Here is a 26,643-nt window from a genome sequence, read left to right as displayed (position 1 = left end):
CATTCAGTGCAGCCATTCTCTGACAAGGCACATTTAGTCAAAACCCAAACAAAACAAAACCAAACAAGTGATCTGTTTATTGGTCCCTTATTGGTGACCGATGGGAGAAGGATCCCCTTATATCAGTGATCAGTGAAAGGACATTTTTACATTATCATGAAATTGTTACTGAAAGACAGAAATTGATAAATTCTGAGGGAACCCATAGAATCCTTTGGAGGTAGTAATATATTTATATCCCCCTTGGTGGGAGTGGAGATGACCCCATCTATAAGGATATACAGTACATACACACACAGCACAAGGCCATGTTTACACTACGAGATGTTTCTCGGGGCTGCAGTTCCTCTGAGCCCCACAAGATGGTGATCTCACCTCTACCCAGACAGGAAGTCTCTATGGAAGGCAGGAAGTGATGTCAGATACAGACAGGAAGTGATGTTGGCTACAGACAGGAAGTTTCAGGTGAGAGGTGAGTCGGGAGGAAGTACAGAGAAGACATTGCTGTAAGTGGCATTAGAGGAGGTAATAAGACCTTATTTTTTATTTACACCCAGTAACCCCCGTCATGTCCGTCCTCTTCCTCCATAGTCACTGTGATGTCTTTTATCTCCAGCAGATGATGATACACACATATATAGTGTGGAAATGTAGATTAACCCCTTCAGGGGCAGAACATTCTCTTCATTTTGGAGATGTGTCACCTTTCCCACCAATCACCTTCTCACCTCATCAGTCTATATCAGGGGTCTTCAAACGTTCTAAACAAAGGGCCAGTTTAGACTTTAGGGGGGCCAGTGGAAGTAGAAAATGTCCAGTAGAAGTAAACAATGCCCCATCATTGATGTCGGTGGGAGGAATAGTGCCCCATTGTTCGTATCAATTAAATGAATAGTGCCTCATTGTTGATATCAATGGAAGGAATAGTGCCCTATCATTAGTGTTAGTGGGATGAATAATGCCCCATCATTGGTGTTAGTGGGATAAATAGTGCCCCATTGTCAGTGTCAGTGGATGGAATAGGGCCCCAAGAGCCAGGTAAAGGCAAGCAAAGGGCCGCAGTTTTGAAGACCGCTGGTCTATATAACAGATTATACCACTTTTATTAGTGTAGGAGTGGCAATGTATAGCATTGGAAGAAATCACATCCAGGTACATGTGAATGGTCAAGTTGGTGACAAGATACACAGCAGGTCCAACCAAAAAAGCGCAGTGAGACCTATCTAGTAATAGAAGATCCATCCATTATGGTGAGTGTACATCCATGTGGGGTCACCTGGAAGTGGCTATGTGTTTATGTGTTACTAATGGCACCAGCACCTGTTCACCTACCTCTTGTTTTTCATGCAACTAATATTTGAATGGGACTTTTTGATAAATTGAACATTGGTTGTATTTTCTGGTGTTGTTCATTTATTTATTTTTTACATGTGGCAAACTGTTTAATAATCTTGATTTACATTTTTGGCAGCGCAGTCTATATATACATATTTACTGGAGATCATATGACCATCACATTGCCTCCACCTCCCTCCCTGATAGAATAGAGAAAGAAAAAGAAGATTCTAGAAGTCACCAGAGAGATCATTGAGGAAAAGTGGGCGGTGCTGGGAATTTTGGGACATTATCCAGTAACAGACAAGGGATGTGTCTGGATGGTGACTGTATCATTGTGTGTGTCAGGTTCCTATAAGGTGTCAGGATGTCACTGTCTATTTCTCCATGGAGGAGTGGGAGTATTTAGAAGGACACAAGGATCTCTACAAGGACGTCATGATGGACAATCAGCCGCCCCTCACATCACCGGGTAAGAGGAGACTTTATTGTAAAGGAGAGAGCAGTACGGAGGCTCCACCTAGATCTCCCATCATCTGATAAACACATAGAAACAATGTATTCAGTCCGTGTGTGTGTTTCCTACAGATGGATCCAGTAATGGGAACCCACCAGAGAGATGTCCCCGTCCTCTGTATTCCCGGGATTCTACACAGGAAGATCACACCATCCCTCACCATCATCAGGTAGATGAGGAACAATCTCTGATAGTATCATTAGGATCTGTACATTATCTGTATTGTTACCATTGATGTCATTTTTATTACATATTCAGAGTGGAAACCTGAGAGATTCTAAAGTTGAGGTTAAAGAAGAGATAAAAGAGGAGGATGACGAGGATGGGGTGATGGAAAAGTCAAAGTTTTTAAAAGAACACAAAGATCTGTACCAGGACACCATGGCGGAGTCATCCATCTACAGAAACCCACAAGAGAGATGTCCTCATCCTCTGTATTCCCGGGATTCCACACAGGAAGATCACACCATCCCTCACCATCATCAGGTAGATGAGGAACAATCACTGTTAGTATCATTAGGATCTGTACATTATCTGCATTGTTACAACTGATGTCATTTTTTTTTTTATATCTTTCAGAGTGGAAATCTTGGGGATTATATTATTGTTGTTAAAGAAGAGTATAAAGAGGAGGATGAGGAGTATGGTGTGATGGAGGAGTTCTCAGAGGGACACAAGGATATGATGGAGCCACCTAATACCAGGAACCCACCAGAGAGATGTCCCCGTCCTCTGTATTCCAGGGATTCCACACAGGAAGGTCACACCATCTCTCACCATTACAAAGTCGGTGGGACAGAACATCTAGAACATGGACTCATGGAGATAATGTGTGGATGCTGAGCTTATATTTTATTAATGACATTTTATTTATTTTTCTTGGATTAGGATGAAGGTCAGATAGATATAAAATTTGAGGGTAAAGCAGAAGAAGAAGAGACATATGTGAGGGATGATCAGCAGTCTATGGAGGAGGATGGAATAACGGGGACATTTATAGAGGAGGACACTCCTACAGAGATCAGCACAGGTGGGTCATTAACACTAAATACATTCCTCCACCTATACTGCTCACTGATCGGTCCAGAGTAGGGCAAGTACTGGGTGATATCAGCCTGTAATACCCTGGTCACTTTCCTGAGCTGTGTTCCCCGTCCTGTATTCCTGTATTTCTCTCGGATAATCTTCCTTCTCTGTGCTGTAGACACAATTTATGTATCTAGACTGGATTCATGGAGATTCTGGGGTCAGCTGATAGCAAAATGTTCATCTTCTGCATGGGTATTATTAGACTTAGGAACCTGGGGTATGTATCTTAAGTGTTCTGCCCCATGCCTGGCTCTAGCTAAATCTCTCCCAAGGTTATTTGTTCTGTTGTCTGCTGGCTGAGCCAGGGGGAGGGATATGTCTGTATAGTCTCAGACCCAAGTCACTGAGTGCAGTCTCAGGAGATGGGAGGCAGCGGTGTGGGACCTCTGCAACTTATCTCATGTATCTTAAGCTTCCACTGAGTACTGAATACCAATATTATGAGTCCTGACCCCTGCACATTGTACATTACATACTCCTATACTCTACAGTATGTTGTACATTGCATACTCCTGACCCCTGCACTATATACTCTACAGGAGTGGTCCCCAACCTTTTTGACACCGGGGACCGGCATTGTGGATGAAAATTGTGGCAAAGCCCAAGGAGGGGGGGGGGGTTGTCTGGGTGATGATACTTTTTTTGCGGCCAATTTGTCAGAAAAAGGCTGGTGTTAGCACTTTAATCATCACAACACCATGGTTAATATGGTGTCAGGATGATTAAAGCGCATTATTTTTATTATTATATTGTAATATAAAATTAAATAGTTCAACTCACCATAATATAGAATCTGCCACCAGATGCAGCTTGTCACTTGCCACCAGATATGCAGCTTGCCACGGTGCCTATCACCAGATTGCCACTTGCCACATCGCCTGCCACCAGATGCAGATTGCCACAGTCACTTGCCACATGCCAGCAGATGCAGATTGCCACAGTCACTTGCCACATGGCACAAGATGCAGATTGCCATAGTCACTTGCCACATGCCACCAGATGTAGATTGCCACAGTCACTTGCCACGTGCTACCAGATGCAGACTGCCACCAGATGCAGCTCTCCACATGCCACAGTCACATGCCACCAGATGCAGATTGTCACATGCCACCAGATGCAGATTGCCGCATGCCACCAGATGCAGATTGCCACATTCCACCAGATGCAGATTGCCACCAGATGCAGATTGCCACAGTCACTTGCCACATAGCACAAGATGCAGATTACCACAGTCACTTGCCACATGCCACCAGATGCAGATTGCCACAGTCACTTGCCAAATGCCACCAGATGCAGACTGCCACCAGATGCAGATCTCCACATGCCACAGTCACATGCCACCAGATGCAGATTGCCACATACCACCAGATGCAGATTGCCACATGGCACAAGATGCAGATTGCCACATGCCACCAGATGCAGATTGCCACAGTCACTTGCACATGCCACCAGATGCAGATCTCCACATGCCACAGTTACATGCCACCAGATGCAGATTGCCACATGCCACCAGATGCAGATTGCCGCATGCCACCAGATGCAGAGTGCCACATTCCACCAGATGCAGATTGTCACCATATGGAGATTGCCACAGTCATATGTCACCAGATGCAGATTGCCACATGCCACAGTCACATGCCCCAGATGCAGATTGCCACAGTAACATGCCACCAGATGCAGATTGCCACATGCCACAGTCACATGCCCCAGATGCAGATTGCCACAGTAACATGCCACCAGATGCAGATTGCCACATGCCTCAGTCACATGCCACCAGATGCAGATTGCCACAGTCACATGCCACCAGATGCAGATTGCCACATGCCACCAGATGCAGATTGCCACAGTCACTTGCCACATGCCACCAAATGCAGATTTCCACAGCCACATGCCACCAGATGCAGATTGCACATGTCACTGGCCACATGCCACCAAATGCAGATTTCCACAGCCACATGCCACCAGATGCAGATTGCACATGCCACTATCTCCTGCCTCTTAGACGCACATTGTCATTAAGCACAGAGGCAGTACAGTGGAGCGGTTGGTTCTGCATGAGAGAGAACAGCAGTGATGCAGGGCGGTGAGAGATGATGTCATCTCTCTGCTCCCCTGCTTCACCTCCAACAGTATACCGGCTGGGCTGTGTGGGCGGAACAGCGTTGATGCGGGCGGGCTGTGGGAGATGATGTCATCTCTCTGCTCGCCTGCTTCATCCCAACAGTATACCTGCTGGGCTGCGTGGGCGGAACAGCGGTGATGCTGGCGGGCGGTGGGAGATAATGTCATCTCTCTGCTCGCCTGCTTCACCCCCAACAGGGTAGCGGCGGGGCGGCGTGGCTGAAAGTGCGGTGTTGGCGGTAATCTCTGTGCTCGCCCGCCACACCTTAGATTCACTTCTTGTGTTGAGAAGATGGCAATGAGTGATAGAGGGGGTGGGAACACTCATCCTATAATCCCCTCATCACTGTCAATCCTATAAAAGACAGTTCTCGTTGTTTCCTCACTCTCTGACTAAGGTCCATGAATAAAGAAATGAACTGGTAGGAGATCAGAGGACCCATTTACTAGTTACTTTGAGGGTGGAATTGTAAGATCCTCAGAGACAAAGCTGCCTGATGTGGGCGGAGTCCTGGTTTAGGGGAACCAATCTGCTCATGTCTAGTAATAATCTTTTTAGTTCTATTTTAGTACCTGGACGGGAGATGAGGAAAACCTCAGATGATTGTCTCACTTTGTCTCCAGACTGTAAAGTAGAAGATGAGGACATCACACAGTGTAGTCCAGGAGAAAACCCGGCTACCTCAAATGTCCATCCGGCACCACACAGTGTAGATGGACCATCGTATTCCTCTTATTTTGAGGAACCTCAGACTGTGTGGGATGGTGCCGTCCTTCCTACAGATAAGAGGTTCTCCTGTACTGAGTGCGGGAAGTGTTTCCGTTTTAAGTCCCATCTTAATGTGCATATAAGATCTCACACAGGTGAGAAGCCGTATTCCTGTCCTGAGTGCAAGAAATCTTTTTCACAGAAGTCTGATCTTTACACACATCAGAGATTTCACACAGGGGAGAAGCCGTATTCCTGTCCTGAATGCAGGAAATGTTTTTCACAGATCTCCCATCTTTACACACACCAGAAATCGCACACAGATGAGAAGCCACTTTCCTGTTCTGAGTGCGGGAAGTGTTTTTTATTGATGTCCAGTCTTTACAGACATCAGAGATCTCACACTGGGGAGAAGCCATTTTCCTGTCCTGAGTGTGGGAAATGTTTTGCAACAAAAACAGATTTAGTCAAGCATCAGAGGTCTCACACGGGGGAGAAGCCATACTGCTGTCGTGAGTGTGGGAAATGTTTTTCACAGAAATCCGATCTTTACAGACATCAGAGATTGCACACAGGAGAAAAGCCACTTTCATGTTCTGAGTGCGGGAAATGTTTTTCACAGAAGTCTGATCTTTACAGACATCAGAGATCTCACACAGGGGAGAAGCCATATTCCTGTCCTGAGTGTGGAAAATGTTTTTCACAGAAGTCCAATCTTTCCAAACATCAGAGATCTCACACAAGGGAAAAGCCACTTTCCTGTCCTGAGTGAGGGAATTGTTCCTCACTGAAGTCCTGTCTTCCTGTACATCAGGGATCCCACAAAACCCTCAAGGTGTATTAGTGCTTTGAGTGCAGGAAATTTCTTCTATATGAATGTTGCTGGACATCACAGCTCTCATGTGGGGAAGAAGCACACCCTGATATAAACCTCAGATATACTCCATGGCTGATCTTCATCATGTAAGAAACAGTTCATAAGGAGATCAGAGATCACCAAAGACATGGATGAAGTGTTGTACTGTGTTGCCTATTGATAGCAGTAGAAAAATAAAAATGGAGTCATTACCTTTCATTGGCTGAGTACATTTTGTGGCGTGAGCTTTCACAAACACTTCGAGGTCTTTTTAGAAAAAAAAAGTTGAACGATTGTGACACACATTTGCCCAGCCATGACAAATATCAGATGTATTTTTTTCATACAGTGATTTCCTATATTAATTGGCTCTATCTAGTGACCATAATACTGTATGATGCTCTTTTTACTGATGGAGGTATTTCAGGAAACATAACTCATTATGACACTAAATGAAGCTGATAATCATAGGAAATCACCATGATAATTATATTATGGCCGGGCAAATGCTCGTCACACACGTTCAATTCATTTTCTTTAAATAGACCCCTTGGTTTTCTTTTGTCAGGCATAGTTTCATACTGATGACTCAGATCATACTCATGCATTAAGGAGTTCAATGATAACCTTGATGTTCCTACTCTGTGGCTTATCCAAACGAAACTCTCATAATACAGAGTGCAGTGGTCAGGAGAATATTATATACAGCTTAAGCTACAGAGTGCAGTGGTCAGGAGTATATCATATACAGCTCAAGCTACAGAGTGCAGTAGTCACAAGTAATGGTCCGGACTTTGTTTATATGCAGCCCAGCATACAGTGTATAATGGTAAGGAACATGTCATATACAAGCCCTTCTAAGGAATTCTGAATGCAGGTATACAGTGATAGCAGGGATGACAAGATCAGTGGGCTGTACCTCAGAAAGCTGGAATCTGACCGAGTATGATTAAGTAGAGTTTATTAATGCACATAACCCCCATCCAACACCCCTAGACCATAAACAGAACAAACGTGAAATATAAATGTGAAAGTGAAGCAAATAACCAACCAACCTAACTAGAATACACTATCCCGTACAAATGGAGGGAAGCTCACATAAGAAGGGCAGGACTAAGACTGAGAATAAGGGGAGCCGATATGAGGTAACAGGAAACCAAATACAGGGTAAAGTATACAGAATACAGGATCAAGCAGGGAAATGGCTCAGAGGTAGAACACTGAGGCACTGATGAAAGCTAATAGAGGAATTATATACCTTCCCAGCAGCAAGCTTTAGGTGGTGCCTAATTACTGAGATCTTCTGTCTGCTGAGAGAAACCCACTGAACCACATCCTTCACCTCAGATTCACAAAGCAACTAGCAGGTCATCCAGGTCCTGACAGTTCTCCCTCCCCCCTTAAGTCACAACCCCCAGATGCTCAACTTGGGCTTGAAAATAAATGTCCGTGTGAGAGACCCTCGCACTGGATAAATCCAAAAAGGAGAAGATCCCGGCATCATTGTCTGAAGACTTTCCCAATTTCCTAAAGCCATAGTTCTTCAACCTTCAGGATACCCGAGTGACAGGGTCTGAAAACTGGCTGGGTGCCCTGCTGATGGGGTCTGGAAAATGGCTGGGTGTCCCACAGATCAGATCCTTTAAAAGGTGCTACATCCCAATGCTGTGATCCCATTGGCTGTCTGAAGGTTTAGCACTAGGGTCCCTAACCCATACAAGTACCCTGGCACCAGGCGGTCCCATTGTAACTTGACATTCCCCATCTTAGTTAAGAGTTTGGTTGCTAGAAACTGCTTTGCATTTTAGGGGCCACACAGGGCTTTTCAAGGCACTGGTTACCCTTCCAAGGTCCCCTAAGACACCCATATTTGTAGAGATTATGCCTGGGTCAGAGAAATGTTCAAATGGAACTCTGCTCTTCCCCAGAGTACCTCTTCTACTGGAGCTGTAATAACAAGTGCTGTTATTGAATTCAGAATGGTTATCTGGACCAATAGAAGCAAATGGCTACAAAAGAATCTCAGGCAAGGCAGCTGTAGGAATCTCAGACCAGATGGCTAGCCCACAACAGACATGCCACAAATGTTGTCAGGGTTTTTCTGATTAGAAATTATAAATAATATGGATTCCTAATAAGATATGCAGAATGAACTTAGTATCAAAAGTGTTACAAGATAAAATAAAAGATTCTTGGAGAGTTGATTTCCAAAGACATACACTGAAACTGAGGGTAAGGTCTGATTGGGTGGACCTTGTTGTCTGCTGGTATAGTCCAACTTCTTGCATTCTAAGACAGCGGAAATGGTACCTTCTGAATGAAAACTGAATTCTCTAAGTCACCCTAAGTTCCTAGGTTGACAGTTTTAGGTGTATTAATTATACTATAATTTAGTTACATCATATTAAATTAACTGTCTTGATATCTTTTGACAAATCAGACTTGTACAGTATATAGGTGATTGTTAGTGACTTGACTGTGAATAAATTGTCATTTTATTGATACGGTGTTCGTAATTTTTCTAAGAATTTTATTGTGCTTAATAATCTCAGAGTACAATCTCAGGCACTGTTGTATATTGATTAATCAATCAATATTGCTGACTTGGTTAATCATATAAACTTTCTGACAATGTGGAGACTGAGAGGTATCAGACCCAACAGCTGGTGGGAGCTCAACCTTAGTACCAAAGACTGGCTGGGCAGCAGACACAGGATCAGCAGAGACAGGCTGGGCAGCAGACACAGGATCAGCAGGGGCAGCGGGCACAGGATCAGCAGAGGCAGGCTGGGCAGCAGGCACATTATCAGCAGAGGCAGGCTGGGCAGCAGGCGTGTTATCTGCAGAGGTATGCTGGGCAGCAAGCACAGGATCTGCAAAGGCAGGCTGGGCAGCAGGCACAAGATCAGCAGAGGCAGGCTGGACAGGAGGCAAAGGATCGGCAAAGGCAGGCTGGGCAGCAGGCACAGGATCAGCAGATGCAGGCTAGGCAGCAGACACAGGATCAGCAGAGGTAGGTTGGGCAGCAAGCACAGGATCAGTAGATGCAGGTTGGGCAGCAGGCACAGGATCAGTAGATGCAGGTTGGGCAGCAGGCAAAGGGTCAGCGGACACTGACTGGACAGTAAACAGAGGATCAGTGAAGACAGATTGAAAAGGATTAGTGGAGTCTGGCTGAGCAGAGAGGAAGAGGATCGATGGAGTCAGGTTGAACATCAAGCAGATGATCAATGAGTCAATCTGGATCACAGGCAGTGTCATGAGGCTGGATAGCAGGTGGCATGTCTGGGGAATCAGACTGGACAGTAGACAATGTGTCAGCAACATCAGGCTGGGAAGCAGGTAGCATATCAGTAACATCAGGCTGGTCAGCAGGTAAAGCATTGGCGGCATCTGGCTGGGAAGCAGGTGAAGCACCAATGGACTTAAACTGGATAGCAGGTAGAAGATCAGTACTGGATAGCAGGAGAGGTATTAGCAGAGTCAAGCTGGGGGGGGGGGGGGGGGTGGAACAGGGGCTTGGTGCATTAAGTGGCATTAAGCAGTGGTTAGTCCCAAGGATGGGTGGAACTTTTTAGAAAGGCCTGGGCAGATATTTTTGAGGTAGAGTAAGGCCAGGGTACTGAGAGTCCCAAATATAACAGGACAGTAGTCAGAACTGCGGCCAAGTATGGAGCAGACTGACACATAGTGGGTGCAGTGCCAGGCTGAACTGAGGGAGCTGGTACAAGGACAGGCATGACTTGGCAGGAATGATTAGTGTAGGCTGGACTGAAGCAGAAGGCATAGAAGCAGGCTGGACTGGAGCACCAATCCCTGGAACAGGCTGAACTGTAGCAGCAGGCACTTGAAGAAGCTGGACTGGAGTGGTAAGCACTAGAACAGGCTGGATTGAGGTGGCAGACACTGGAACAGGCTGGATTGAAGAAGCTGGCACTTGAACAGGCTGGATTGAAGCAGCTGGCACTGGAACAGGCTGGACTGAAGCAGCTGGCACTGGAACAGGCTGGATTGAAGCAGCTGGCATTGGAACAGCATAGTTGCCAACAGTCACGATTTTGCTGGGACATTCACGGGTTTTAGACCCATATCCCTGGGCTGAGGCCATCCCAGGTAGAATCCTGAAAAATCATTTTGTCCCGGACAGGGGCGGCCTGGGCTGGGGTGTCTGATCTCCCCTAACAAAAGTTGAACCAGTCTGCTGCTAGTATGCTCGGAAGGATGTGACAGTCAGCTAATGGCTAAGGAGATGTCAGGGGCTGCACTGCAACAGAGTGCCCAGGGTACAGAAGGCTCTGCCCTCACAGGTGTCAGCTGCCTTCTGACTGCCGAACATGATGAGAGAGATGGCCACCTGCTGCGTGCTGCTGATGGTCTTGGTTTCCTCAGTCCTGAGGAGCACAGAGCTCGGAACTGTCAGTCATCCTGAACCTGCTCTCCGGGAGCCTCAGCACCACGTCCAGGAGAAGGGAAGATGCCATGGCTGGGGCTGCACTGAAGGACACCATCAAGCAGAACGGGTGAGAGATACAGGCTGACCGGAGGAGGCAGGGAGATCATAGAGAAGGTGATGACAAGGAAGGAGCTCTGCTAGATAAGGTGATGACGGGAGAAGGTTGGAGCTCATTACAGATCTGATACCAGGAGGAGCTTCCATTGTTTATGTGACACCTAAAGAGGATGGAGCACTCATGGCTAAGGTGATGGCAGGAGGAATTGGTGCCCTACTAGAAAAGGTGATACAAGGAGATGGAGACCCTCTCTCTCTCTCCTTCCTTCTTTCTCTCTCTCTCCTTCCTTCTTTCTCTCTCTCTCCCTCCTTCTTTCTCTCTCTCTCCCTCCTTCTTTCTCTCTCTCTCTCCCTCCATCTTTCTCTCTCTTCCCCCATCGCTCATTCACCTTTCTTTCTTTCTCTCTCTCTCCCTCCTTTCTCTATCCCTCCTCCTTTCTCTCTTTTTCAATCCCTCCCTCCTTTCCTTCTCTCTCCCTCCCTCCTTTCTTTCTTCTCTCTCCATTCCTCCTTCTCTCTTTCCCTTCATCTCTTCTTCTTTCTTTCTCTCTCCCTCACTTCTTCTCTCTCTCTTTTTTTTCACTATTACCACATTCTCCACTATGTAAGTCATCTTATGCCCTGTACACATGGTTGGATTTTCCGACGGAGAAAGTGCGATCGGATTGTGTTGTCGGAAATTCCAATCATGTGTGGGCTCCATCAGACTTTTTCCATCGGAATTTCCGAAACACAAAGTTTGAGAGCAGGCTATAAAATTTTCCGACAACAAAATCCGATCCTTTAAATTCCAATCGTGTGTAGACAAATCAGACACACAAAGTGCCACGCATGCTCAGAATAAATTAAGAGACGAAAGCTATTGGCTATTGCCTCATTTATAGACCCGACGTACGTGTTTTACGTAACCGCGTTCAGAACGATCGGATTTTCTGACAACTTTGTGTGACCGTGTGTATGCAAGACAAGTTTGAGCCAACATCCGTTGGAAAAAATCTGATGGATTTTGTTGTGGGAATGTCCGTTCAATGTCCGATCGTGTGTACAGGGCATAAGACTCTATTTAACCACGTCCCTTTAAGTCAACTATGGAAAAGGCTGGACTGAAGCAGTTGGCATGGACGCAGACTGTGTGAGGCAGTAGGTATGAAGGCATGAACTGGCACAGGATCAGTGGTTGGTGCAGGAGTGGACAGTGAAAGAATTTTGTGAGTGGGAAAAAATATTGTTTCTTTTTTGGTTTAAATGCTGGTGGGGTGCCTACCAGGTAGTACTGCTAGTGGGGAAGTAGTGACCACACTCAGAAATAGAAAAGGAAAGGTAGATAGCAGTGACAGAGGAAGATTTCTGAGGGGTTGCCAAGGGCAATGGAATGGTAGAGGGTTCCTTCCAAGCTGATATACAGTTGGAAGTATGGAGTACTCGGGAGCAGCTGTGGTTACTAAGGGGAATGAGGGAAGAGGTTCTTGGTGTCCGGAGGCAGAACTGAATTGGTGTGAATTGACTAAAACTGGAGAGAGTATCTATGGCTGGGCTTGGTATAAAGTCTGAACAAAGTTTAGTTTACATTTCCCTTGTCTAACCAGAGACTGCACACCAGTAATACAATCCAACAAGGGCTTCTGGGAACAAGCTGAATAGTGCTCAAGAACGTAAGCTTTGCCTGAACTCACCATCACAATTTAAAAGAAAAGCGGGCATGTGGACTCCGCCCGTCCGGCCATGTCATTTATTCACAGAGTTCTGCGAATAGGAAAACTACAACTACTGTCAGCCTTTGTGGTTGATGGCTTGTAATTTTTCGATAAACAACCAGGACACTGGGGAGCTCTCTATGTAGTTCATTGATGGTTCCTGTCAATGTGTAACTACCTGCCCGTGTGAGGTATTCAGCTTACACTGACAGCCACCAGGAGACCTGCATTGCACCCACAATCTGCTGATCGCAGGTACATTGGTTTACAGACTCCTAATAAAAATAATAAATGCACATTTTTTTTACCTTTTTTTAAAAAGATGAATTATCCTTTTACACGTGTGCAAAAAATTTACAAAAACAGCAATGACAGTGAAATGATAAATGTGAACTAGATGGAATTACTCTGCTGTGTTCACACTCTAAACATTAGAGCTCCCCCTAGCTACAGCCTTGTAATAACTGTAGTGCAGACACTCTGGCTGGTCCCGCTATCTTGTCCCAGATCCACTTTTCCCACAGTGTAAGAGCAGCCAGGCACATGGATCATCCACACTTCCGGCTCACTAAGTAGTCTAGAGGATTGATTTTTCTGAATGCAACTAATTCTTCTTGAAAAGTCCCTTAGACACAGCTATTGGGAAGTGGACAGCTCTGGGTACCAAAGCAATGTGTTGAATGGAAAAATGTGGATGCCGCACACCGGATGAATTGAAAAACTTGTCTTTATTGTAGAAATGGGATCATCAGAAGTACAAGACAATCATGCAAGATGTACAGGGTCAGCTGACGCATTTCACACTCGGAACTGAGTGCTTACTCATAGGTGAAACACTTTCTTTGCTACAACTGTACCAAAGCAATGTCCCAGGCTGGGTGAACCTCATTCTTACTGCAACAGGGGGGTTACCTACAGCATTCACCCAGATCCTGCTCTCAGGTCTATACTCACAAGTCCTTGGGTGCTGGGGGGCCTTTCTTAGCATCAGGCAGACAGCTGTGTAGTGGACTCTCCAGACTGGATCCCAGGTGAAATCCCCCTTCTACAGCTTGCAGTCACTCTGAAGATAGGGCCCCAGTCTTTCGGTAGGTGGGGGGCCTTGCTGGGCTCCTGGTAAAGGTGCGGGATGGCCTGAGAGGGTCACAGTCCTCCAGGCTGGTAGCTTCTCCTACTGGACAAGGACCTAGACTGATGCAGCCCCAGACTATTTACTAATCACCTTCTGAACACGCTCCCTCAGGCATTGGCTGGAACCTCCAAAATATTCAGGCTGCTCACTCAGCCTGCTCCACTCCTATGTTCTGGCGCCTTAAAGAAAGCAGGAAGAAGCAATCAAGTGTGCAGCCTGATCAGTCTAAAGCAATCAGCAGCAGCTCCACTGATTACAGAGAAGCACCACAAAAAGGGAATACATTTTCCTGACAGACTAGCATAAATTATGATGGTGCTACATAACATTGCTAGGAGGGATATTTATTTACCTGTTACATTCCTTCCACTTTTAAATGTCTTCTGACAGTTAGGAGTCTATTTATAAAAAAACTGCATAAGTTTGCCTTGTGAAAATGCATGTACATTCCTTCTGTGTGAATGGGGTATTAAATAAATGTTCTTAGGCTATTTGCTAAGCTGATCGAAAATTTTCCATTGATTTAAAATAAAAAATTGTGCACTAGATAGCACTAATTCCTAGGATACTCAGCGCCATCTAATGGCCGAAATCAGTATTTTTAGTTATGAATGATTGGTTTAATATTGTTGGTTTAATTAACTTATTTTCATTCAGTGTGTACTGTACTCACAAGTACATAAGTATGACCTCAGTTATCTGTATGAAAGTATGCCTGGCAGAGGAAACTAAGGGATCTACTTATAGAAAATTCATTGGACAAATGTGACGAGCATTCATCCAGCTGCTACAAATTCTAGCTGTATTTTAAGTAACACGGTGATTTCCTATGATTGCCAGCTCCATCTAGTGTCCATAATGAGGTAATATTCCTGAAATACCGCCATCAGTAAAAATAGCACAAGATGATCATAGCCACTAGATGATCATATGAAATAAAATATGACCAAAACTTGCCACAGCTGGGTGAATGCTGGTCACATTCATATACTATTTTTTTAAATAGACCTCAAAGTGTTTGTGAAAGCTTACACCACACAATTTACTCAGCCAATGAAATGTAGCGCTACCCCCTCAAGACCCGCTGAGTATTTTGGGATCCCTGTCCACTTCTGAGCCCTGGCTGGAGCACAACCCCTGATGACACCACCGTAATACCTTAGCCAGATGTTTCCCTGGGCTGTAATACACACAATAATCACACAGTGTTTGGATGGGAAGAAATCAGTCTGTATTAGAGTCAGATTAGCTTGAAGATGTACACAAAGGGTCAATGACTGATTCACTACAAGGTGAACCATGCTAGAAGAAATAAACACAAATACAGTACAATACCACTTTAAACAATCCAAGTTGTCCTGCAGGACTCAGAGTTTAATTAGAGCTCTCTTACTGAGAGAATTGTCCCCAAATGAGCAAAGAGGGGGATATGAAGAAGGTATGCTAGCTTGCATTGGGCTCCCAATAAGCAGAAGCAGTCTTTAACTCTCTGAGGTTTCGGGAAACAATAAGTCCATAGATGACCTTTCACAGTATGCAAGAGAGACCCTTCTGCTGGCTTTGGTGGAGCTCTTTACATTGGTGCACAGTGTAGATGTAATCCCTTTGAATGAGGAATGTCACTGAAATAAATATGGGGTGGTTTTGGATTTCCCATATTTATTATAAATATGTATGATCTTGCCTATTCCTATAGTTAGCTAGTCTATGAGAGCTCTGGTAAGGTTAATGGTGGTGATACAATAACAAAGTTAGCTATAGAAATAAACACGTTGCTCAAATAAGCAAAGGTCTCATTTATTGACAAAGAAAGCAGAAATACTAACATAAAACACTAGAAGAATACTACAGAGCATATAAAACAAAAAGAGCATAGATGATACTTTACGTACTGTCGTCCTCAGTATTCGGTGTCTCTCGGCTGGGCTCAATGGGAAAAGAGAGAGCCTCATCATTTGCCCTTACTTTTTAAAGCGCACTGAAGTACAACCCACACAAATGCCCTCTTCCCGCCCGTGTAGCCCTTTGTCCAATGAGAAGCTATAAGAGTCCATTCTTCCCAATCACCAGGAAGTAAATTATTCCCCCAAACATCTTCCAGGAAGTACGTTCTTCCACAAGGGGGCAGCATTATTCTATGAACACATGCCTTGCCTTGAGGTCAACATTCCAGCAACAGTTGGCCTTTTGAAGCTCTGTTTGCAGGCATGGCAATTGGGCACTTTAATCTTTCCCTCACCATTGGTGTGAGGCAAAGCTCTCCTACTCCCATACCCCACCACCAGGGGGTATGCATAAATCTTTTTCCAGATGAAGATTCTGATAAGCATTCTTCAGTCACACACACTGCTGGGTAAACTCACTTTACTGACATTCCAAAAAGACTTCCAACAGGCCAAATTGCTTTATTAACCAGGCAGTAAAAATCCAGAAATATATGATATAACATGTTGCCTTCCAACAGTCACTTTCCTAGCAATGATGACACAGTAGGCAGAGTTCCCCTTTAGTAAAGGCAACAAAACTGGGAGTTTAACCTGTTTTCAACAAAGGTATAGAGAGTATCCAAATTGAAGATGGGTGGGAGTATAGCAGAAGTATAACCCTTTGAGTGAGGAACTTGGTGGGTGCAACTTATTGCTTCTTTGTGTAGGAAGGACTTGGGGCAATATAATTTTCTTCAGTTCCCGCCAAACAAGCAAACAGAGTGTACTAAAGCTAATAGACGGTGTGCGGCGCGTGTGTGGGTCACTGATGTAGATGGGCCGCAGCACAGTTTGGACTACAAAGTCTGTGTCTCTATGCGGCAGCCTGTATTGCAGGAATCCTAGACTGAAATAACTGGCAACAACTATTAATTCTGAACTTGTAATGTGCAGTGGTGTTGTACGGGTTAGGAACCCTCTCACCCAGTCCTGGAGAGCAGCGGTGCAGAATGATGGCCCTGTTGCTGGGGAGCCTCCTTTCTCGATATCCTCCCATGGAGATAATGAAGCTGCTGTCAATGACCCAGTCTACCTGCAGGCAGGACCAACTATCCTGATTCTCAGTACAATCAGCACTCAGGGAACTCTCTTCTAGGCTCTCCGGTTCAGTCTGAGGCCTTCTGAATCGGCACTCTACTCTCACACACATCCTCCCCTCTCACAGTCTCCCTCTTTCCACTCCCAGAACTCCCCAGACTTTTCTTTATAGAGCTCCCTTCTGCTCTCTTCTGGGAAATGTAGTCTGTTTCAGTATGTCTGGGGACAGAAGCCCTGCTATCAGCTCACAAGTTCAACAATCCTTTGAAGTCTGTAATAACTAATCTGCAGAACACTGCCATCTTGTGGTTAATTAACAGTTGGCAATCAGTAACCGTGCCGTGTGTAACAGAAAGATAATGATTACATTTTTATTTTTCTACTTCTATCAAAGGCCAATACGATACAACACTTCACCCATGTCTTTGGTGATCTCTGATCTCCTTATGAACTGTTTCTATTTTTTTTAATCAAATAGGTTTTTTTTTTCATAAAACAATACAAAAATGAAAAACAGAAGAGAAAAAAAAACACAATACATTTCCTAAAAAAAAAAAAAAAAACACATCCAAACACACCTCTCAAAAAAAAACACCTCATTTCCTTTATTTGCACCCACAAAAATACGCTTCAAACTTTACTCAAGACCATTTATCTCATTAATGCTCCTTAATGGTCTATATATATTTATCCCCTCTTATGTCATTATTAGTTTTCATCAGTATCATTAATTCGCTCAACTGATTGTTCAGACAGGTTGGAGACTAGCCACCAATGCCAAATTCCTCTCGTCTTAGATTAAGATTAATTGCCCTAATCCATTGATCTATCGTTGTCAGATATTTTGATATCCATTTTTGTAATATAAGTTTACGAGCCATATACATAATTCTCAGCCATATCACATGCATTTCAGCTGGGAGGATGCCTTCCAGTATAACCCCTAGTAATGCTATTTTTGGTTCAAAATGAACTTGTGTAAAACATACCAAATTTAAAGTATCAAAAACACCCTCCCAGTATCAATGCAATTTGGGACATCACCACAGCATATGTATAAGTGTACCTGTTTCAGTGACGCACCTTGAACAGTTTGGTGTATCTGCTTTACCCCAAGAGTATAGATTTAAAGGGGTATAGTGGGCTCAATGGATAATAAATAGCTGAGTTAGACATTGTGAGGTGGATAAGGATACTTCAAATAGATTCTTCAAAGCTTGTTCCCACTCTTCGTCACTTATGCCGCGTACACACGGTCTGACTTTTCGACCGGACTTGTCTTACGGACGCCGACGGACCAAATCCGGCGAACAATCTGATCGTGTGTGGGCTTCACCGGACCTTCAGCGGGCTTTTCCAGTCGCAAATCTGATGGACTTTAGATTTGGAACATGCTTCAAATCTTTACGTCGTAACTCCGCCGGACCCAGAAATCCACTCGTCTGTATGCTAGTCTGACGGACAAAAACCGACCCTAGGGCAGCTATTGGCTACTGGCTGTCAACTTCCTTATTTTAGTCCGGTGTACGTCATCACGTACAAATCCGTCGGACTTTGGTGTGATTGTATGTAGGCAAGTCCGGTCGTTAGAAAGTCTGTTAAAAGTCTGCCAAAAGTCCATCGAAAGTCTGTCGAAAGTCTGTCGGACGAGCTGTCGGATTTTTGTTGCTGAAAAGTCCAACCGTGTGTATGCGGCATAAGTGTCTCTCGATCCCTACACCACCGCCCTTATCTGTTCTCTAGTGGATTAGGTCTATCTGTCATTTGAAAAGAAGAATATATACTCCCTATAATTCCCTGTTTAGAACATTTTGCAGTTACTGCCGTAGTTACAATTGATGAATGATTGTATATTAATAAAAAAGTCGATACTGAAAAAATAATTTATTAGGAAAATTATATCTTTCTGCCAGTTTATCAAATGGTTGCAAAAAGTCATTATCTAAAAGTTGACAAAGAAGCAGAATTCTAGCCTTTATCCATGGATCAAAACTTTTAAGCTTCGCAACCTCAGGCAATTGTAAATTATCCCATATAGGAATATATTGGGTATATCCCTCATAATGAGTTTCTTTTTGAATAGTAGTCAAAATCTTATGTACCAAATTAAATGTAGGATAAATACCTTTACTATAGAAATGATAAGCTACTATTAACTGTACCGGTGGATCTATCGGCAGCTGAGAGAATATAATTTGCTGTATGGGATCCTCATACTCTATACCACTCCATCCATTCAATTGCTGAAGTTGGGATGCCAGATAGAGGAAAATGTTATACTTATCTGATGGTAATTCTCCTTTTCTGATGCAAAGCATGACAGCATATACGTATGGGTAGGCTCTGCCCCCTGCCCTATTCCAGGACCAGTTATACTTTACAAGCAAGTATCCTCCCTGCAGGCAGCATTCTCGTAACTTAGTATCACTGCGCAGCCCTTTTGGGAGGGACCTATTTGCTGTCATGCTTTGCATCAGGTAAGGAAAATTACCATCAGGTAAGTATAAAATGTACTTCATGACAGCATATACGTATGGGATGTACAATATCACCAGACAACAAGGGTGGGTAATGCTGAAGCGTTTAAGTAGAGGATTAGATCTATCCCCACTAACGACTGAAATGTATTGTAGCTAAGGCCGCTGGGTCCACTTTAAAATGGTCCCCCAACATGTTGAATGTAGACCAGGTCGTAGTTTACATATTAGTTCTGGAGGGACTCCTTTGGAGTTCCTTCCATGGATGCGCAATCCATCTGGGAAAGAGGTCTCTACCCTCAATTGATGGATTTGTCCTAGCCATCTAAGCCCCTTGAATAACTTGATCCGCACTACTGCGATTGTCTTAAATGGACAGCGATTGTCTTCTTCTGATGCCGTTAGGTCTGAAGAGCCTATTGTATGCTCCTTGAAGAAGGGCCAATTCTATGTCTCTCTTCAACCTTGAATCTATTTCCAATGCTTGTGGTTTTTCAAACACTTTAGTTTGGATATGCCAGAAGGATGATGTTCTAACCCAGATGCAAAGATGCAGACCTCTGTATAGTGCTAAGGAAGAGGCTAGAGCCATTTTGCCTGATAATTTCAGCAACAAGGTAGTTTATGGACTGGTATCTGAGATCCTTCTAGACCTATTAGCCATACAAAATACTTCAGTGTTACTGGCCATATTGAGGATGTCTTATCCCTCTGAATGGAGAGTTAGACAATGTGTCCCACACTATTTGGAAGACCCCAGGGGGGAAAGAACAATCTGCCCAGGTCTTTCGGAATTGGTTTGCCAAAATATGCAACAGTTACTGGGTCCCAAAGAGTGAGGACACGACCGAGCCTCATCTATCCCTTAATGCCATCTCTAGGCTATACAATTCAATTCTTACAGCAGGGAACAGAGCATTCAATCCTTTAAATTCTGTAGGGTTTCCTATGATCTAATGTACTTGAAGTTTGGAGTAGGCACCCTGACCTCCATAGGATTTCAAACACTAAAGGCGAGACCTCCAGGTGAGCCTTCCCTTCTTGGTCTCCAGCATCTAGATATACTGTAACTTGTCTGAATTTGGAAGATACCGTTGGCCACGCTGTGTTGGATCTCAGGAAGGAGAATAGGAGGTTCTCGGATCTGAGACTGTACCCACGGATATCATGGCCTGCAGACCACCGGGCAATTATTATCCTCATCACCATTGAACGACTGCGGATCCCGATAAGGATCCTGGAGACTATTAGGTTTGTTCAATATACATATTGGCTAATCTGCAGACCCAGCTGGATGTCAGTAGTTTCACTGCTTCCACCTCTGGGAAGCCAACAAGGTTACTGTAAGATCAATATCCTGATAGTCTTATTTGTTGCCGATCCCTTGAACGGCTTGTTGGTTTGGAGACCATCCCTTGACATTAAAACGGCTTTGTACCTTACGCCTTCTGGCAGGAAGTTCTAGGAAACCCGAACCTAGAGGGCTGACAGACCTGACTGGGAGATACCTCTGACAGAAGTTGACTAGTCTTGCATTCCTTCTCAACAGCGAAGATTGGACTTCCCCATTTTGATGGGTCTTTGCAGCACAGCTGAGGCTCCCTTTGTTGCGTTTTCAGAAGGACTTCAGTGTGCAACCACTGCAACTCTGACTTTGGACACTTTGTCCTCCACTGGCATGAATACCCGACAAGTTATAGATTGTGACGATTGGTATGCCTTGTAGCTGATAAGCTGAAAGATTAGCTAGCTTAGCTACCGCCCCAAAAGGGACTTGTCTCCTCTGTGGAGTCGCTGTTCCTGGTGCAGGCAGCAAGTCTTCTCTTACTACAAAACCAGTTAATACAGTTGTCAACCTTCCCTTGGGCCCCTCGGACCACATGGGTTACTACAGGCTACTTCTTTACCCTTTTGTGACTGTGGGATGCAACCAATGGGAAAGAGCTATAATTTGTTCAAGTGAGATACTTTGCTCTCTGAGGATAACGCTACTGTATTCTTCAGAGGTTCAGAACTGCTTCCAGGTAGGTCATTGCTGTAATGAGACTAGTTGGTCTCTTGATGATGGCTCCTCACAATTTGATCAGAGTCTGAACTAGAACTTTTTTCCAGGACCTGGAAGACATTGCCACAGGCTGTTGCCTAAACAAAGCTCAGCAAAAATCCTTGCTCCCGCAAAATGGCCACTACTGGACCTAATATCCTGGGAAATGTCCAGAGTTTGTGGAAAGGCCACAGCCTGCCAGATGAACTCATAGTGAACTCTGGAACAGCCAAGCGAAGGTACTTGCAGAAACATGGGTGTCTTGAAGTGTGTATACAGTATACACACACACACACACACACTAGGTCTAAAGACAATCTACAATCTTAGCCTAGGTTTCCACTATTGCGACCTAAAAGTCGTGCAATTTTGCTGCGACTTTAAGCAATGCCTGTGTGTTCTTGAGGTTCATGGCCCCAAGTCGCATCAAAGTAGTGCAGGGACTACTTTGAAGTCGCTGTGATTTGAAGTCACACCGCTATGAGTGGTACTCCTTGGAAATCATGGGGTACGATTTGTGGAAGCCAAGCCTTACTGATGGCTGGAGAGATTGATTTTAACAATTCCATATGCAGTTTTGGATCCTAATCCTTCTGCTTGTTGACCAAGTCTTACTTTTGACTAAAGAACATGCAGTCATAAGCCTTGTGATCTAATGTGTCATGGAGGGAATACAATAAGTTGGAGGAGTGGAATGAAAATTCCAATGGCTTCCTTAATGCACAGGACCCACAGATCCTAAAGCTCAAATTTACATACTTGGCGACTTGGGTTTAGGCAGACAAATAAAGATGATTATTGATTCTTTATTCTCCTCTATAGTTTTCCCAGGTTTAACCTGTCATTCAATCTTTGTTACTTTGCCTTTTGGCTATCCTCTGGTCATTAGCGATTAACATAAGGGATTAATCCCCCTTCTAGACATCACCGGATCTGACTTGAACAGTCACCACTCTGACTTAAAAGCAGTATTTGTTACTTGTGGGATGAGCCATAAGGGTTAACTGACCACAATGGACTACCAGAGAAATAGCATACAGTCTTGTATCCACAGTGGCTGAACTGCATCACTGGCTACTTAATTTTAACTCTAGGATCAGCCATCATAGAGAGTTTATTACTGGCCAGAGCTCTGCTTTCATCTTGTCTGGGATCCTGACAGTCTGGCTACCGAAGTGAGCTCAACCGCACGTCACAAAACACTACTTAGTAGTATGCACATTCTTCATCTCCAGATCCAATCACTTTCCCAGGGCCTCTGCAAAGGATATTGCTTTTCCACTGGCAGAATGGCACCCCTGGCTAATCTGATGAAGCTTGTTTGGCCGGCCGTTTTTGAGGCAGAGGTACCCTTTAAATGACTTAGTTGTTTGATTAGCTTAGTATCTGAGAATTATTGAATAGCGATCCACACAGTCAGTTTGGACTGAGTTAAAACATCCACTTTTTGCTTCCGATATGCCAACTTGCCATAGCAACTTCTTAGAAACAAGCTAAGGCTGACCCATAAGGCCAGTCTAATAAAGACTCCCTGGCCAACTGCTTCTGAGGTAGAGGTTGTATTTCAAATAAACGCAGCTGTTTTATTAGGCTTGGTATGGAACCATTAGTGACTATAGGCCTTCTCAGTCTCTGCCCATTTGCCACTGCCTCTGGCCTGCAACTTGGCATGCATTTTGGCCGACACACCAGCTACCACAAGTCCTCTATGATTATTGTAGAGATTTCCTTGGTCTGCCTCTTCTGGCAGTTAAATACATTGTGGTTCCTTCAGGGCTAAAGAGGACCTGTCCCTGTTGCAGAAGCAGGTTGACTCTCCTCTTCCTGAGAAGTGGTGTTGGTGTTTAGGACTGTAGAGATTTACAATCCATTATGCCCATAATGTGCACTCTTTTAGGATATAGAATATACCTACCTGCCCTCACCTTAATGAACATTGCTGGTCTCTACTGGCTGATTGCTACTGGCCCACGGATGAGCTGAAAGACTGGAGCCATGCCTGGGAGTATTTGTTAAAAAAAAAAACATCAGTAGTAACCACTACAAGCAGCAAACCACATATTCCTCTGTGGTGTACCACAAATAACAGAAGCAATTACACATTGCTAACAAGTAAAGGACTAAGGAAATGTAACTAAGCAGGTCCTGACTTTCATATTAGCATCAAGGTCAGCATGTAAATGCATAGTGATAAACACATAGCAGTCATTAATACTGTAGAGTCAATGTAATCACAGGCAAGCAGCGCAGGTTAATAGTCATCAGACAATTAGCACTAGCAGGTTAAACCTACCTTAGACATATGTACCACAAAAGGTCCATACCACAACCAAGCATTAATACACAGTAAGCCCAGCCTGCAGGGCCAGGCCCTGCGTTAATAGGAAGGGCTCAGCACCACCTGATATCAGCCTAAGCATTAGCAATACTGCAGACACAGACCACAACCTGTGAAGTATTAGTAAACAGAGTGGCACTATGGACAGCCAGTAAGATTCACATGTGTGATATATGCTTTCAGTGGTGCAAGCTAACAGCATACCTGCAGACACTAAGTCAAGCCTGTAGGGCCAGGACTTGCTAAGTTAATAGGAAGGCTTCAGCCCAGCAAATCACACCTGGTATCAGCATTAGCAGTATTGCAGACACAAACCACAACCTGTGAGGCAATAGTAAACAGTCTGAAACTATGGACAAGCCAGAAAAAAATCACATGTGTGACATATGCTTTCAGGGATGCAAGTTAACAACATACTTGCAGCAGTAACTGAATACTATGGATTAGTGCACCATGTGGTGCCTTACCACCTGCACGCTTCATGGCCAAACAGGAAGTCCAATGAATATCCATCCATGGAGTCATGATGAAGGAGCAATCCCTAGAGACCAGATGCCATCACCCCCCTCATCCTGGATCCTGAGGGGTGGAGTTCTCTCCCATATAGGAGATTTACGGCCTGTACAGTGGGGAACTTCGTCACAGGAGTGGCTTGAACCTGTGCGGCTTGGCCAGATGAATCCGGAAAGGTGAGGGAAAAGAAAAATCCTGCTTTCAGCAGCAGCATAACCCGGCTGTAGCAGTGAGGAAAAAAAAAAGAATTCTGCCTGCAGGGAGGAGACTTAATTATATAGTATAACTGGTACTGGAATAGGGCAGGGGGCGGAGCCTACCCATACGTATATGCTGTCATGCTGTGTCCGGGAAGTACAATCTGGCATTCGGAACAGCCAGCCCTCCCTCATCTTTGGGCAGCTGCAAACTTTCCAATCTAATCCGAGGGTGTTTATATCTCCAAATAAGTTCTCTAAATAGGGTATCTATTTGTTTAAAAAATTTCCAAGGGATCCATACTGGACAGTTATGTAACAAATATAATAATTGTGGCATTCATATAATCTTTATCAGCTCTAACTATTATCGTTAAAGTGAGTTTACTCCAAATTTTCACCACTTGCTTAAACCGCTTAAATAATGGGACTAAATTCCTCTCAACATATGTATTTACTTGTGATGTAACTTGTACACCTAGATATTTAAATGTAGAGACTACAGCTACTTGAAAGGCTGAATTTGGCAGATTGGTCACCAGGGGGTCTACAGGTAGAACATCCAATTTATTCCAGTTGAATGTAAAGCCTGAAAAGGAGCCATATATATTAAAGACATGACTGCCTTCAAAGACGAACTGTTTCTTACATGATGAAGATCACCCATGGAGTATATCTGAGGTGTATATCAGGGTGTGCTTCTTCCCCACATGAGCGCTGTGATGTCCAGCAACATTCATATAGAAGACATTTCCCGCACTCAAGGCACTAATACACCTCGAGGGTTGTGTGGGATCCCTGATGTACAGGAAGACAGGACTTCAGTGAGGAACAATTCCCTCACTCAGGACAGGAAAGTGGCTTCACCCCCATGTGAGATCTCTGATGTTTGTAAAGACTGGACTTCTGTGAGTAACATTTCCCGCACTCAGGACAGGAATACGGTTTCTCCCCCATGTGAGATCTCTGATGTCTGGAAAAATTGGCCTCATCTGAAAAACATTTCCCACATTCAGGACAGGAAAAAGGCTTCTCCCCCGTATGAGATCTCTGATGTGTGTAAAGATGTGACTTCCGTGAAAAACATTTCCCGCACTCAGGACAGGAAAGTGGCTTCTCCCTCATGTGAGATCTCTGATTTGTGTAAAGATAGCACTTCTGCGTATAACATTTCCCGTATACAGGACAGGAAGACGGCTTCTCCCCCGTGTGAGATCTGTGATGTGTGTAAAGATGCGACTTCTGTGAAAAACATTTCCCACATTCAGGACAGGAATACGGCTTCTCCCCTGTGTGAGACCTCTGATGTGTGTAAAGATGCGATGTCTGTGAAAAACATTTCCCACATTCAGCACAGGAATACGGCTTTTCCCCGGTGTGAGATCTCTGATGTGTGTAAAGATTGCACTTCAACGAAAAAGATTTCCCGCACTCAGGACAGGAATACGGCTTCTCACCCATGTGAGATCTCTGATGTGTGTGAAGACTGGACTTCTGTGAAAAACATTTCCCGCACTCAGGACAGGAATATGGCTTCTCTCCTGTGTGAGTTCTTATATGCACATTAAGATGGAATTTAGAACAGAAACACTTCCCGCACTCAGTACAGGAAAAGCTCTTCTCTGTTGGAAGAACGGCAGCGTCCTTCACAGTCTGAGGTTCCTCAGGATAAGAGGAATACGATGGTCCATCTACACTGTGTGGTGCCGGATGGACATTTGAGGTAGTCGGGTTTTCTCCTGGACTATACTGTGTGATGTCCTCATCTTCTACTTTACAGTCTGGAGACAAAGTGAGACAATCCTCTGAGGTTTTCCTCATCTCCCGTCCATCTACTAAAATAGAAATAAAAAGATTATTACTAGACATGAGCAGATTGGTTCCCCTAAACCAGGACTCCGCCCACATCAGGCAGCTTTGTCTCTGAGGACCTTACAATTCCCCCCTCAAGGTAACTAGTAAATGGGTCCTCTGATCTCCTACCAGTTCATTTCTTTATTCATGGACCTTAGTCAGAGAGTGAGGAAACAACAAGAACTGTCTTTTATAGAAGTGACAGTGATGAGGGGATTATAGGACGAGTGTCCC

At 44.4% G+C, this 26,643-nt stretch overlaps 3 protein-coding genes across 12 annotated transcripts in view; 2 read left to right on the top strand and 1 right to left on the bottom strand.

The window, feature by feature from the left end:
• LOC141121641 (uncharacterized) overlaps positions 1–26,643 on the top strand; it is a 199,192-nt gene that overhangs the window by 88,466 nt on the left and 84,083 nt on the right. Inside the window, exons 1-6 of one of the 10 annotated variants that reach the window (XM_073611305.1) lie at positions 444–525; positions 1,684–1,807; positions 1,924–2,021; positions 2,111–2,338; positions 2,432–2,638; positions 2,741–2,882. The exons of 4 other annotated variants lie outside the window; for them this stretch is intronic. In XM_073611305.1, coding sequence (XP_073467406.1) covers positions 1,723–1,807; positions 1,924–2,021; positions 2,111–2,338; positions 2,432–2,638; positions 2,741–2,882 — 760 coding nt within the window. In that variant the 5' untranslated portion in view covers positions 444–525; positions 1,684–1,722. Of the gene's footprint in view, positions 1–443; positions 526–1,471; positions 1,808–1,923; positions 2,022–2,110; positions 2,339–2,431; positions 2,639–2,740; positions 2,883–26,643 lie in introns of those variants that run through there. 5 more of the 10 variants (XM_073611302.1, XM_073611306.1, XM_073611303.1 and 2 more) reach the window with 5 other exon arrangements.
• Positions 1–26,643, bottom strand: part of LOC141121671 (uncharacterized) — a 197,849-nt gene that overhangs the window by 161,055 nt on the left and 10,151 nt on the right. The window lies entirely within an intron of this gene.
• Positions 5,560–6,836, top strand: LOC141121698 (uncharacterized). Its single transcript, XM_073611407.1, has one exon. The coding sequence runs from the start codon at positions 5,560–5,562 to the stop codon at positions 6,541–6,543; it is 984 nt and encodes a 327-aa protein (XP_073467508.1). The 3' UTR covers positions 6,544–6,836.

Source organism: Aquarana catesbeiana, unplaced genomic scaffold (assembly GCF_042186555.1).
Source record: "Aquarana catesbeiana isolate 2022-GZ unplaced genomic scaffold, ASM4218655v1 unanchor228, whole genome shotgun sequence".
Taxonomy (NCBI): domain Eukaryota; kingdom Metazoa; phylum Chordata; class Amphibia; order Anura; family Ranidae; genus Aquarana; species Aquarana catesbeiana.
Note: the sequence above shows the minus strand (reverse complement) of the source record. Positions and strands in the feature narration are given on the sequence as shown.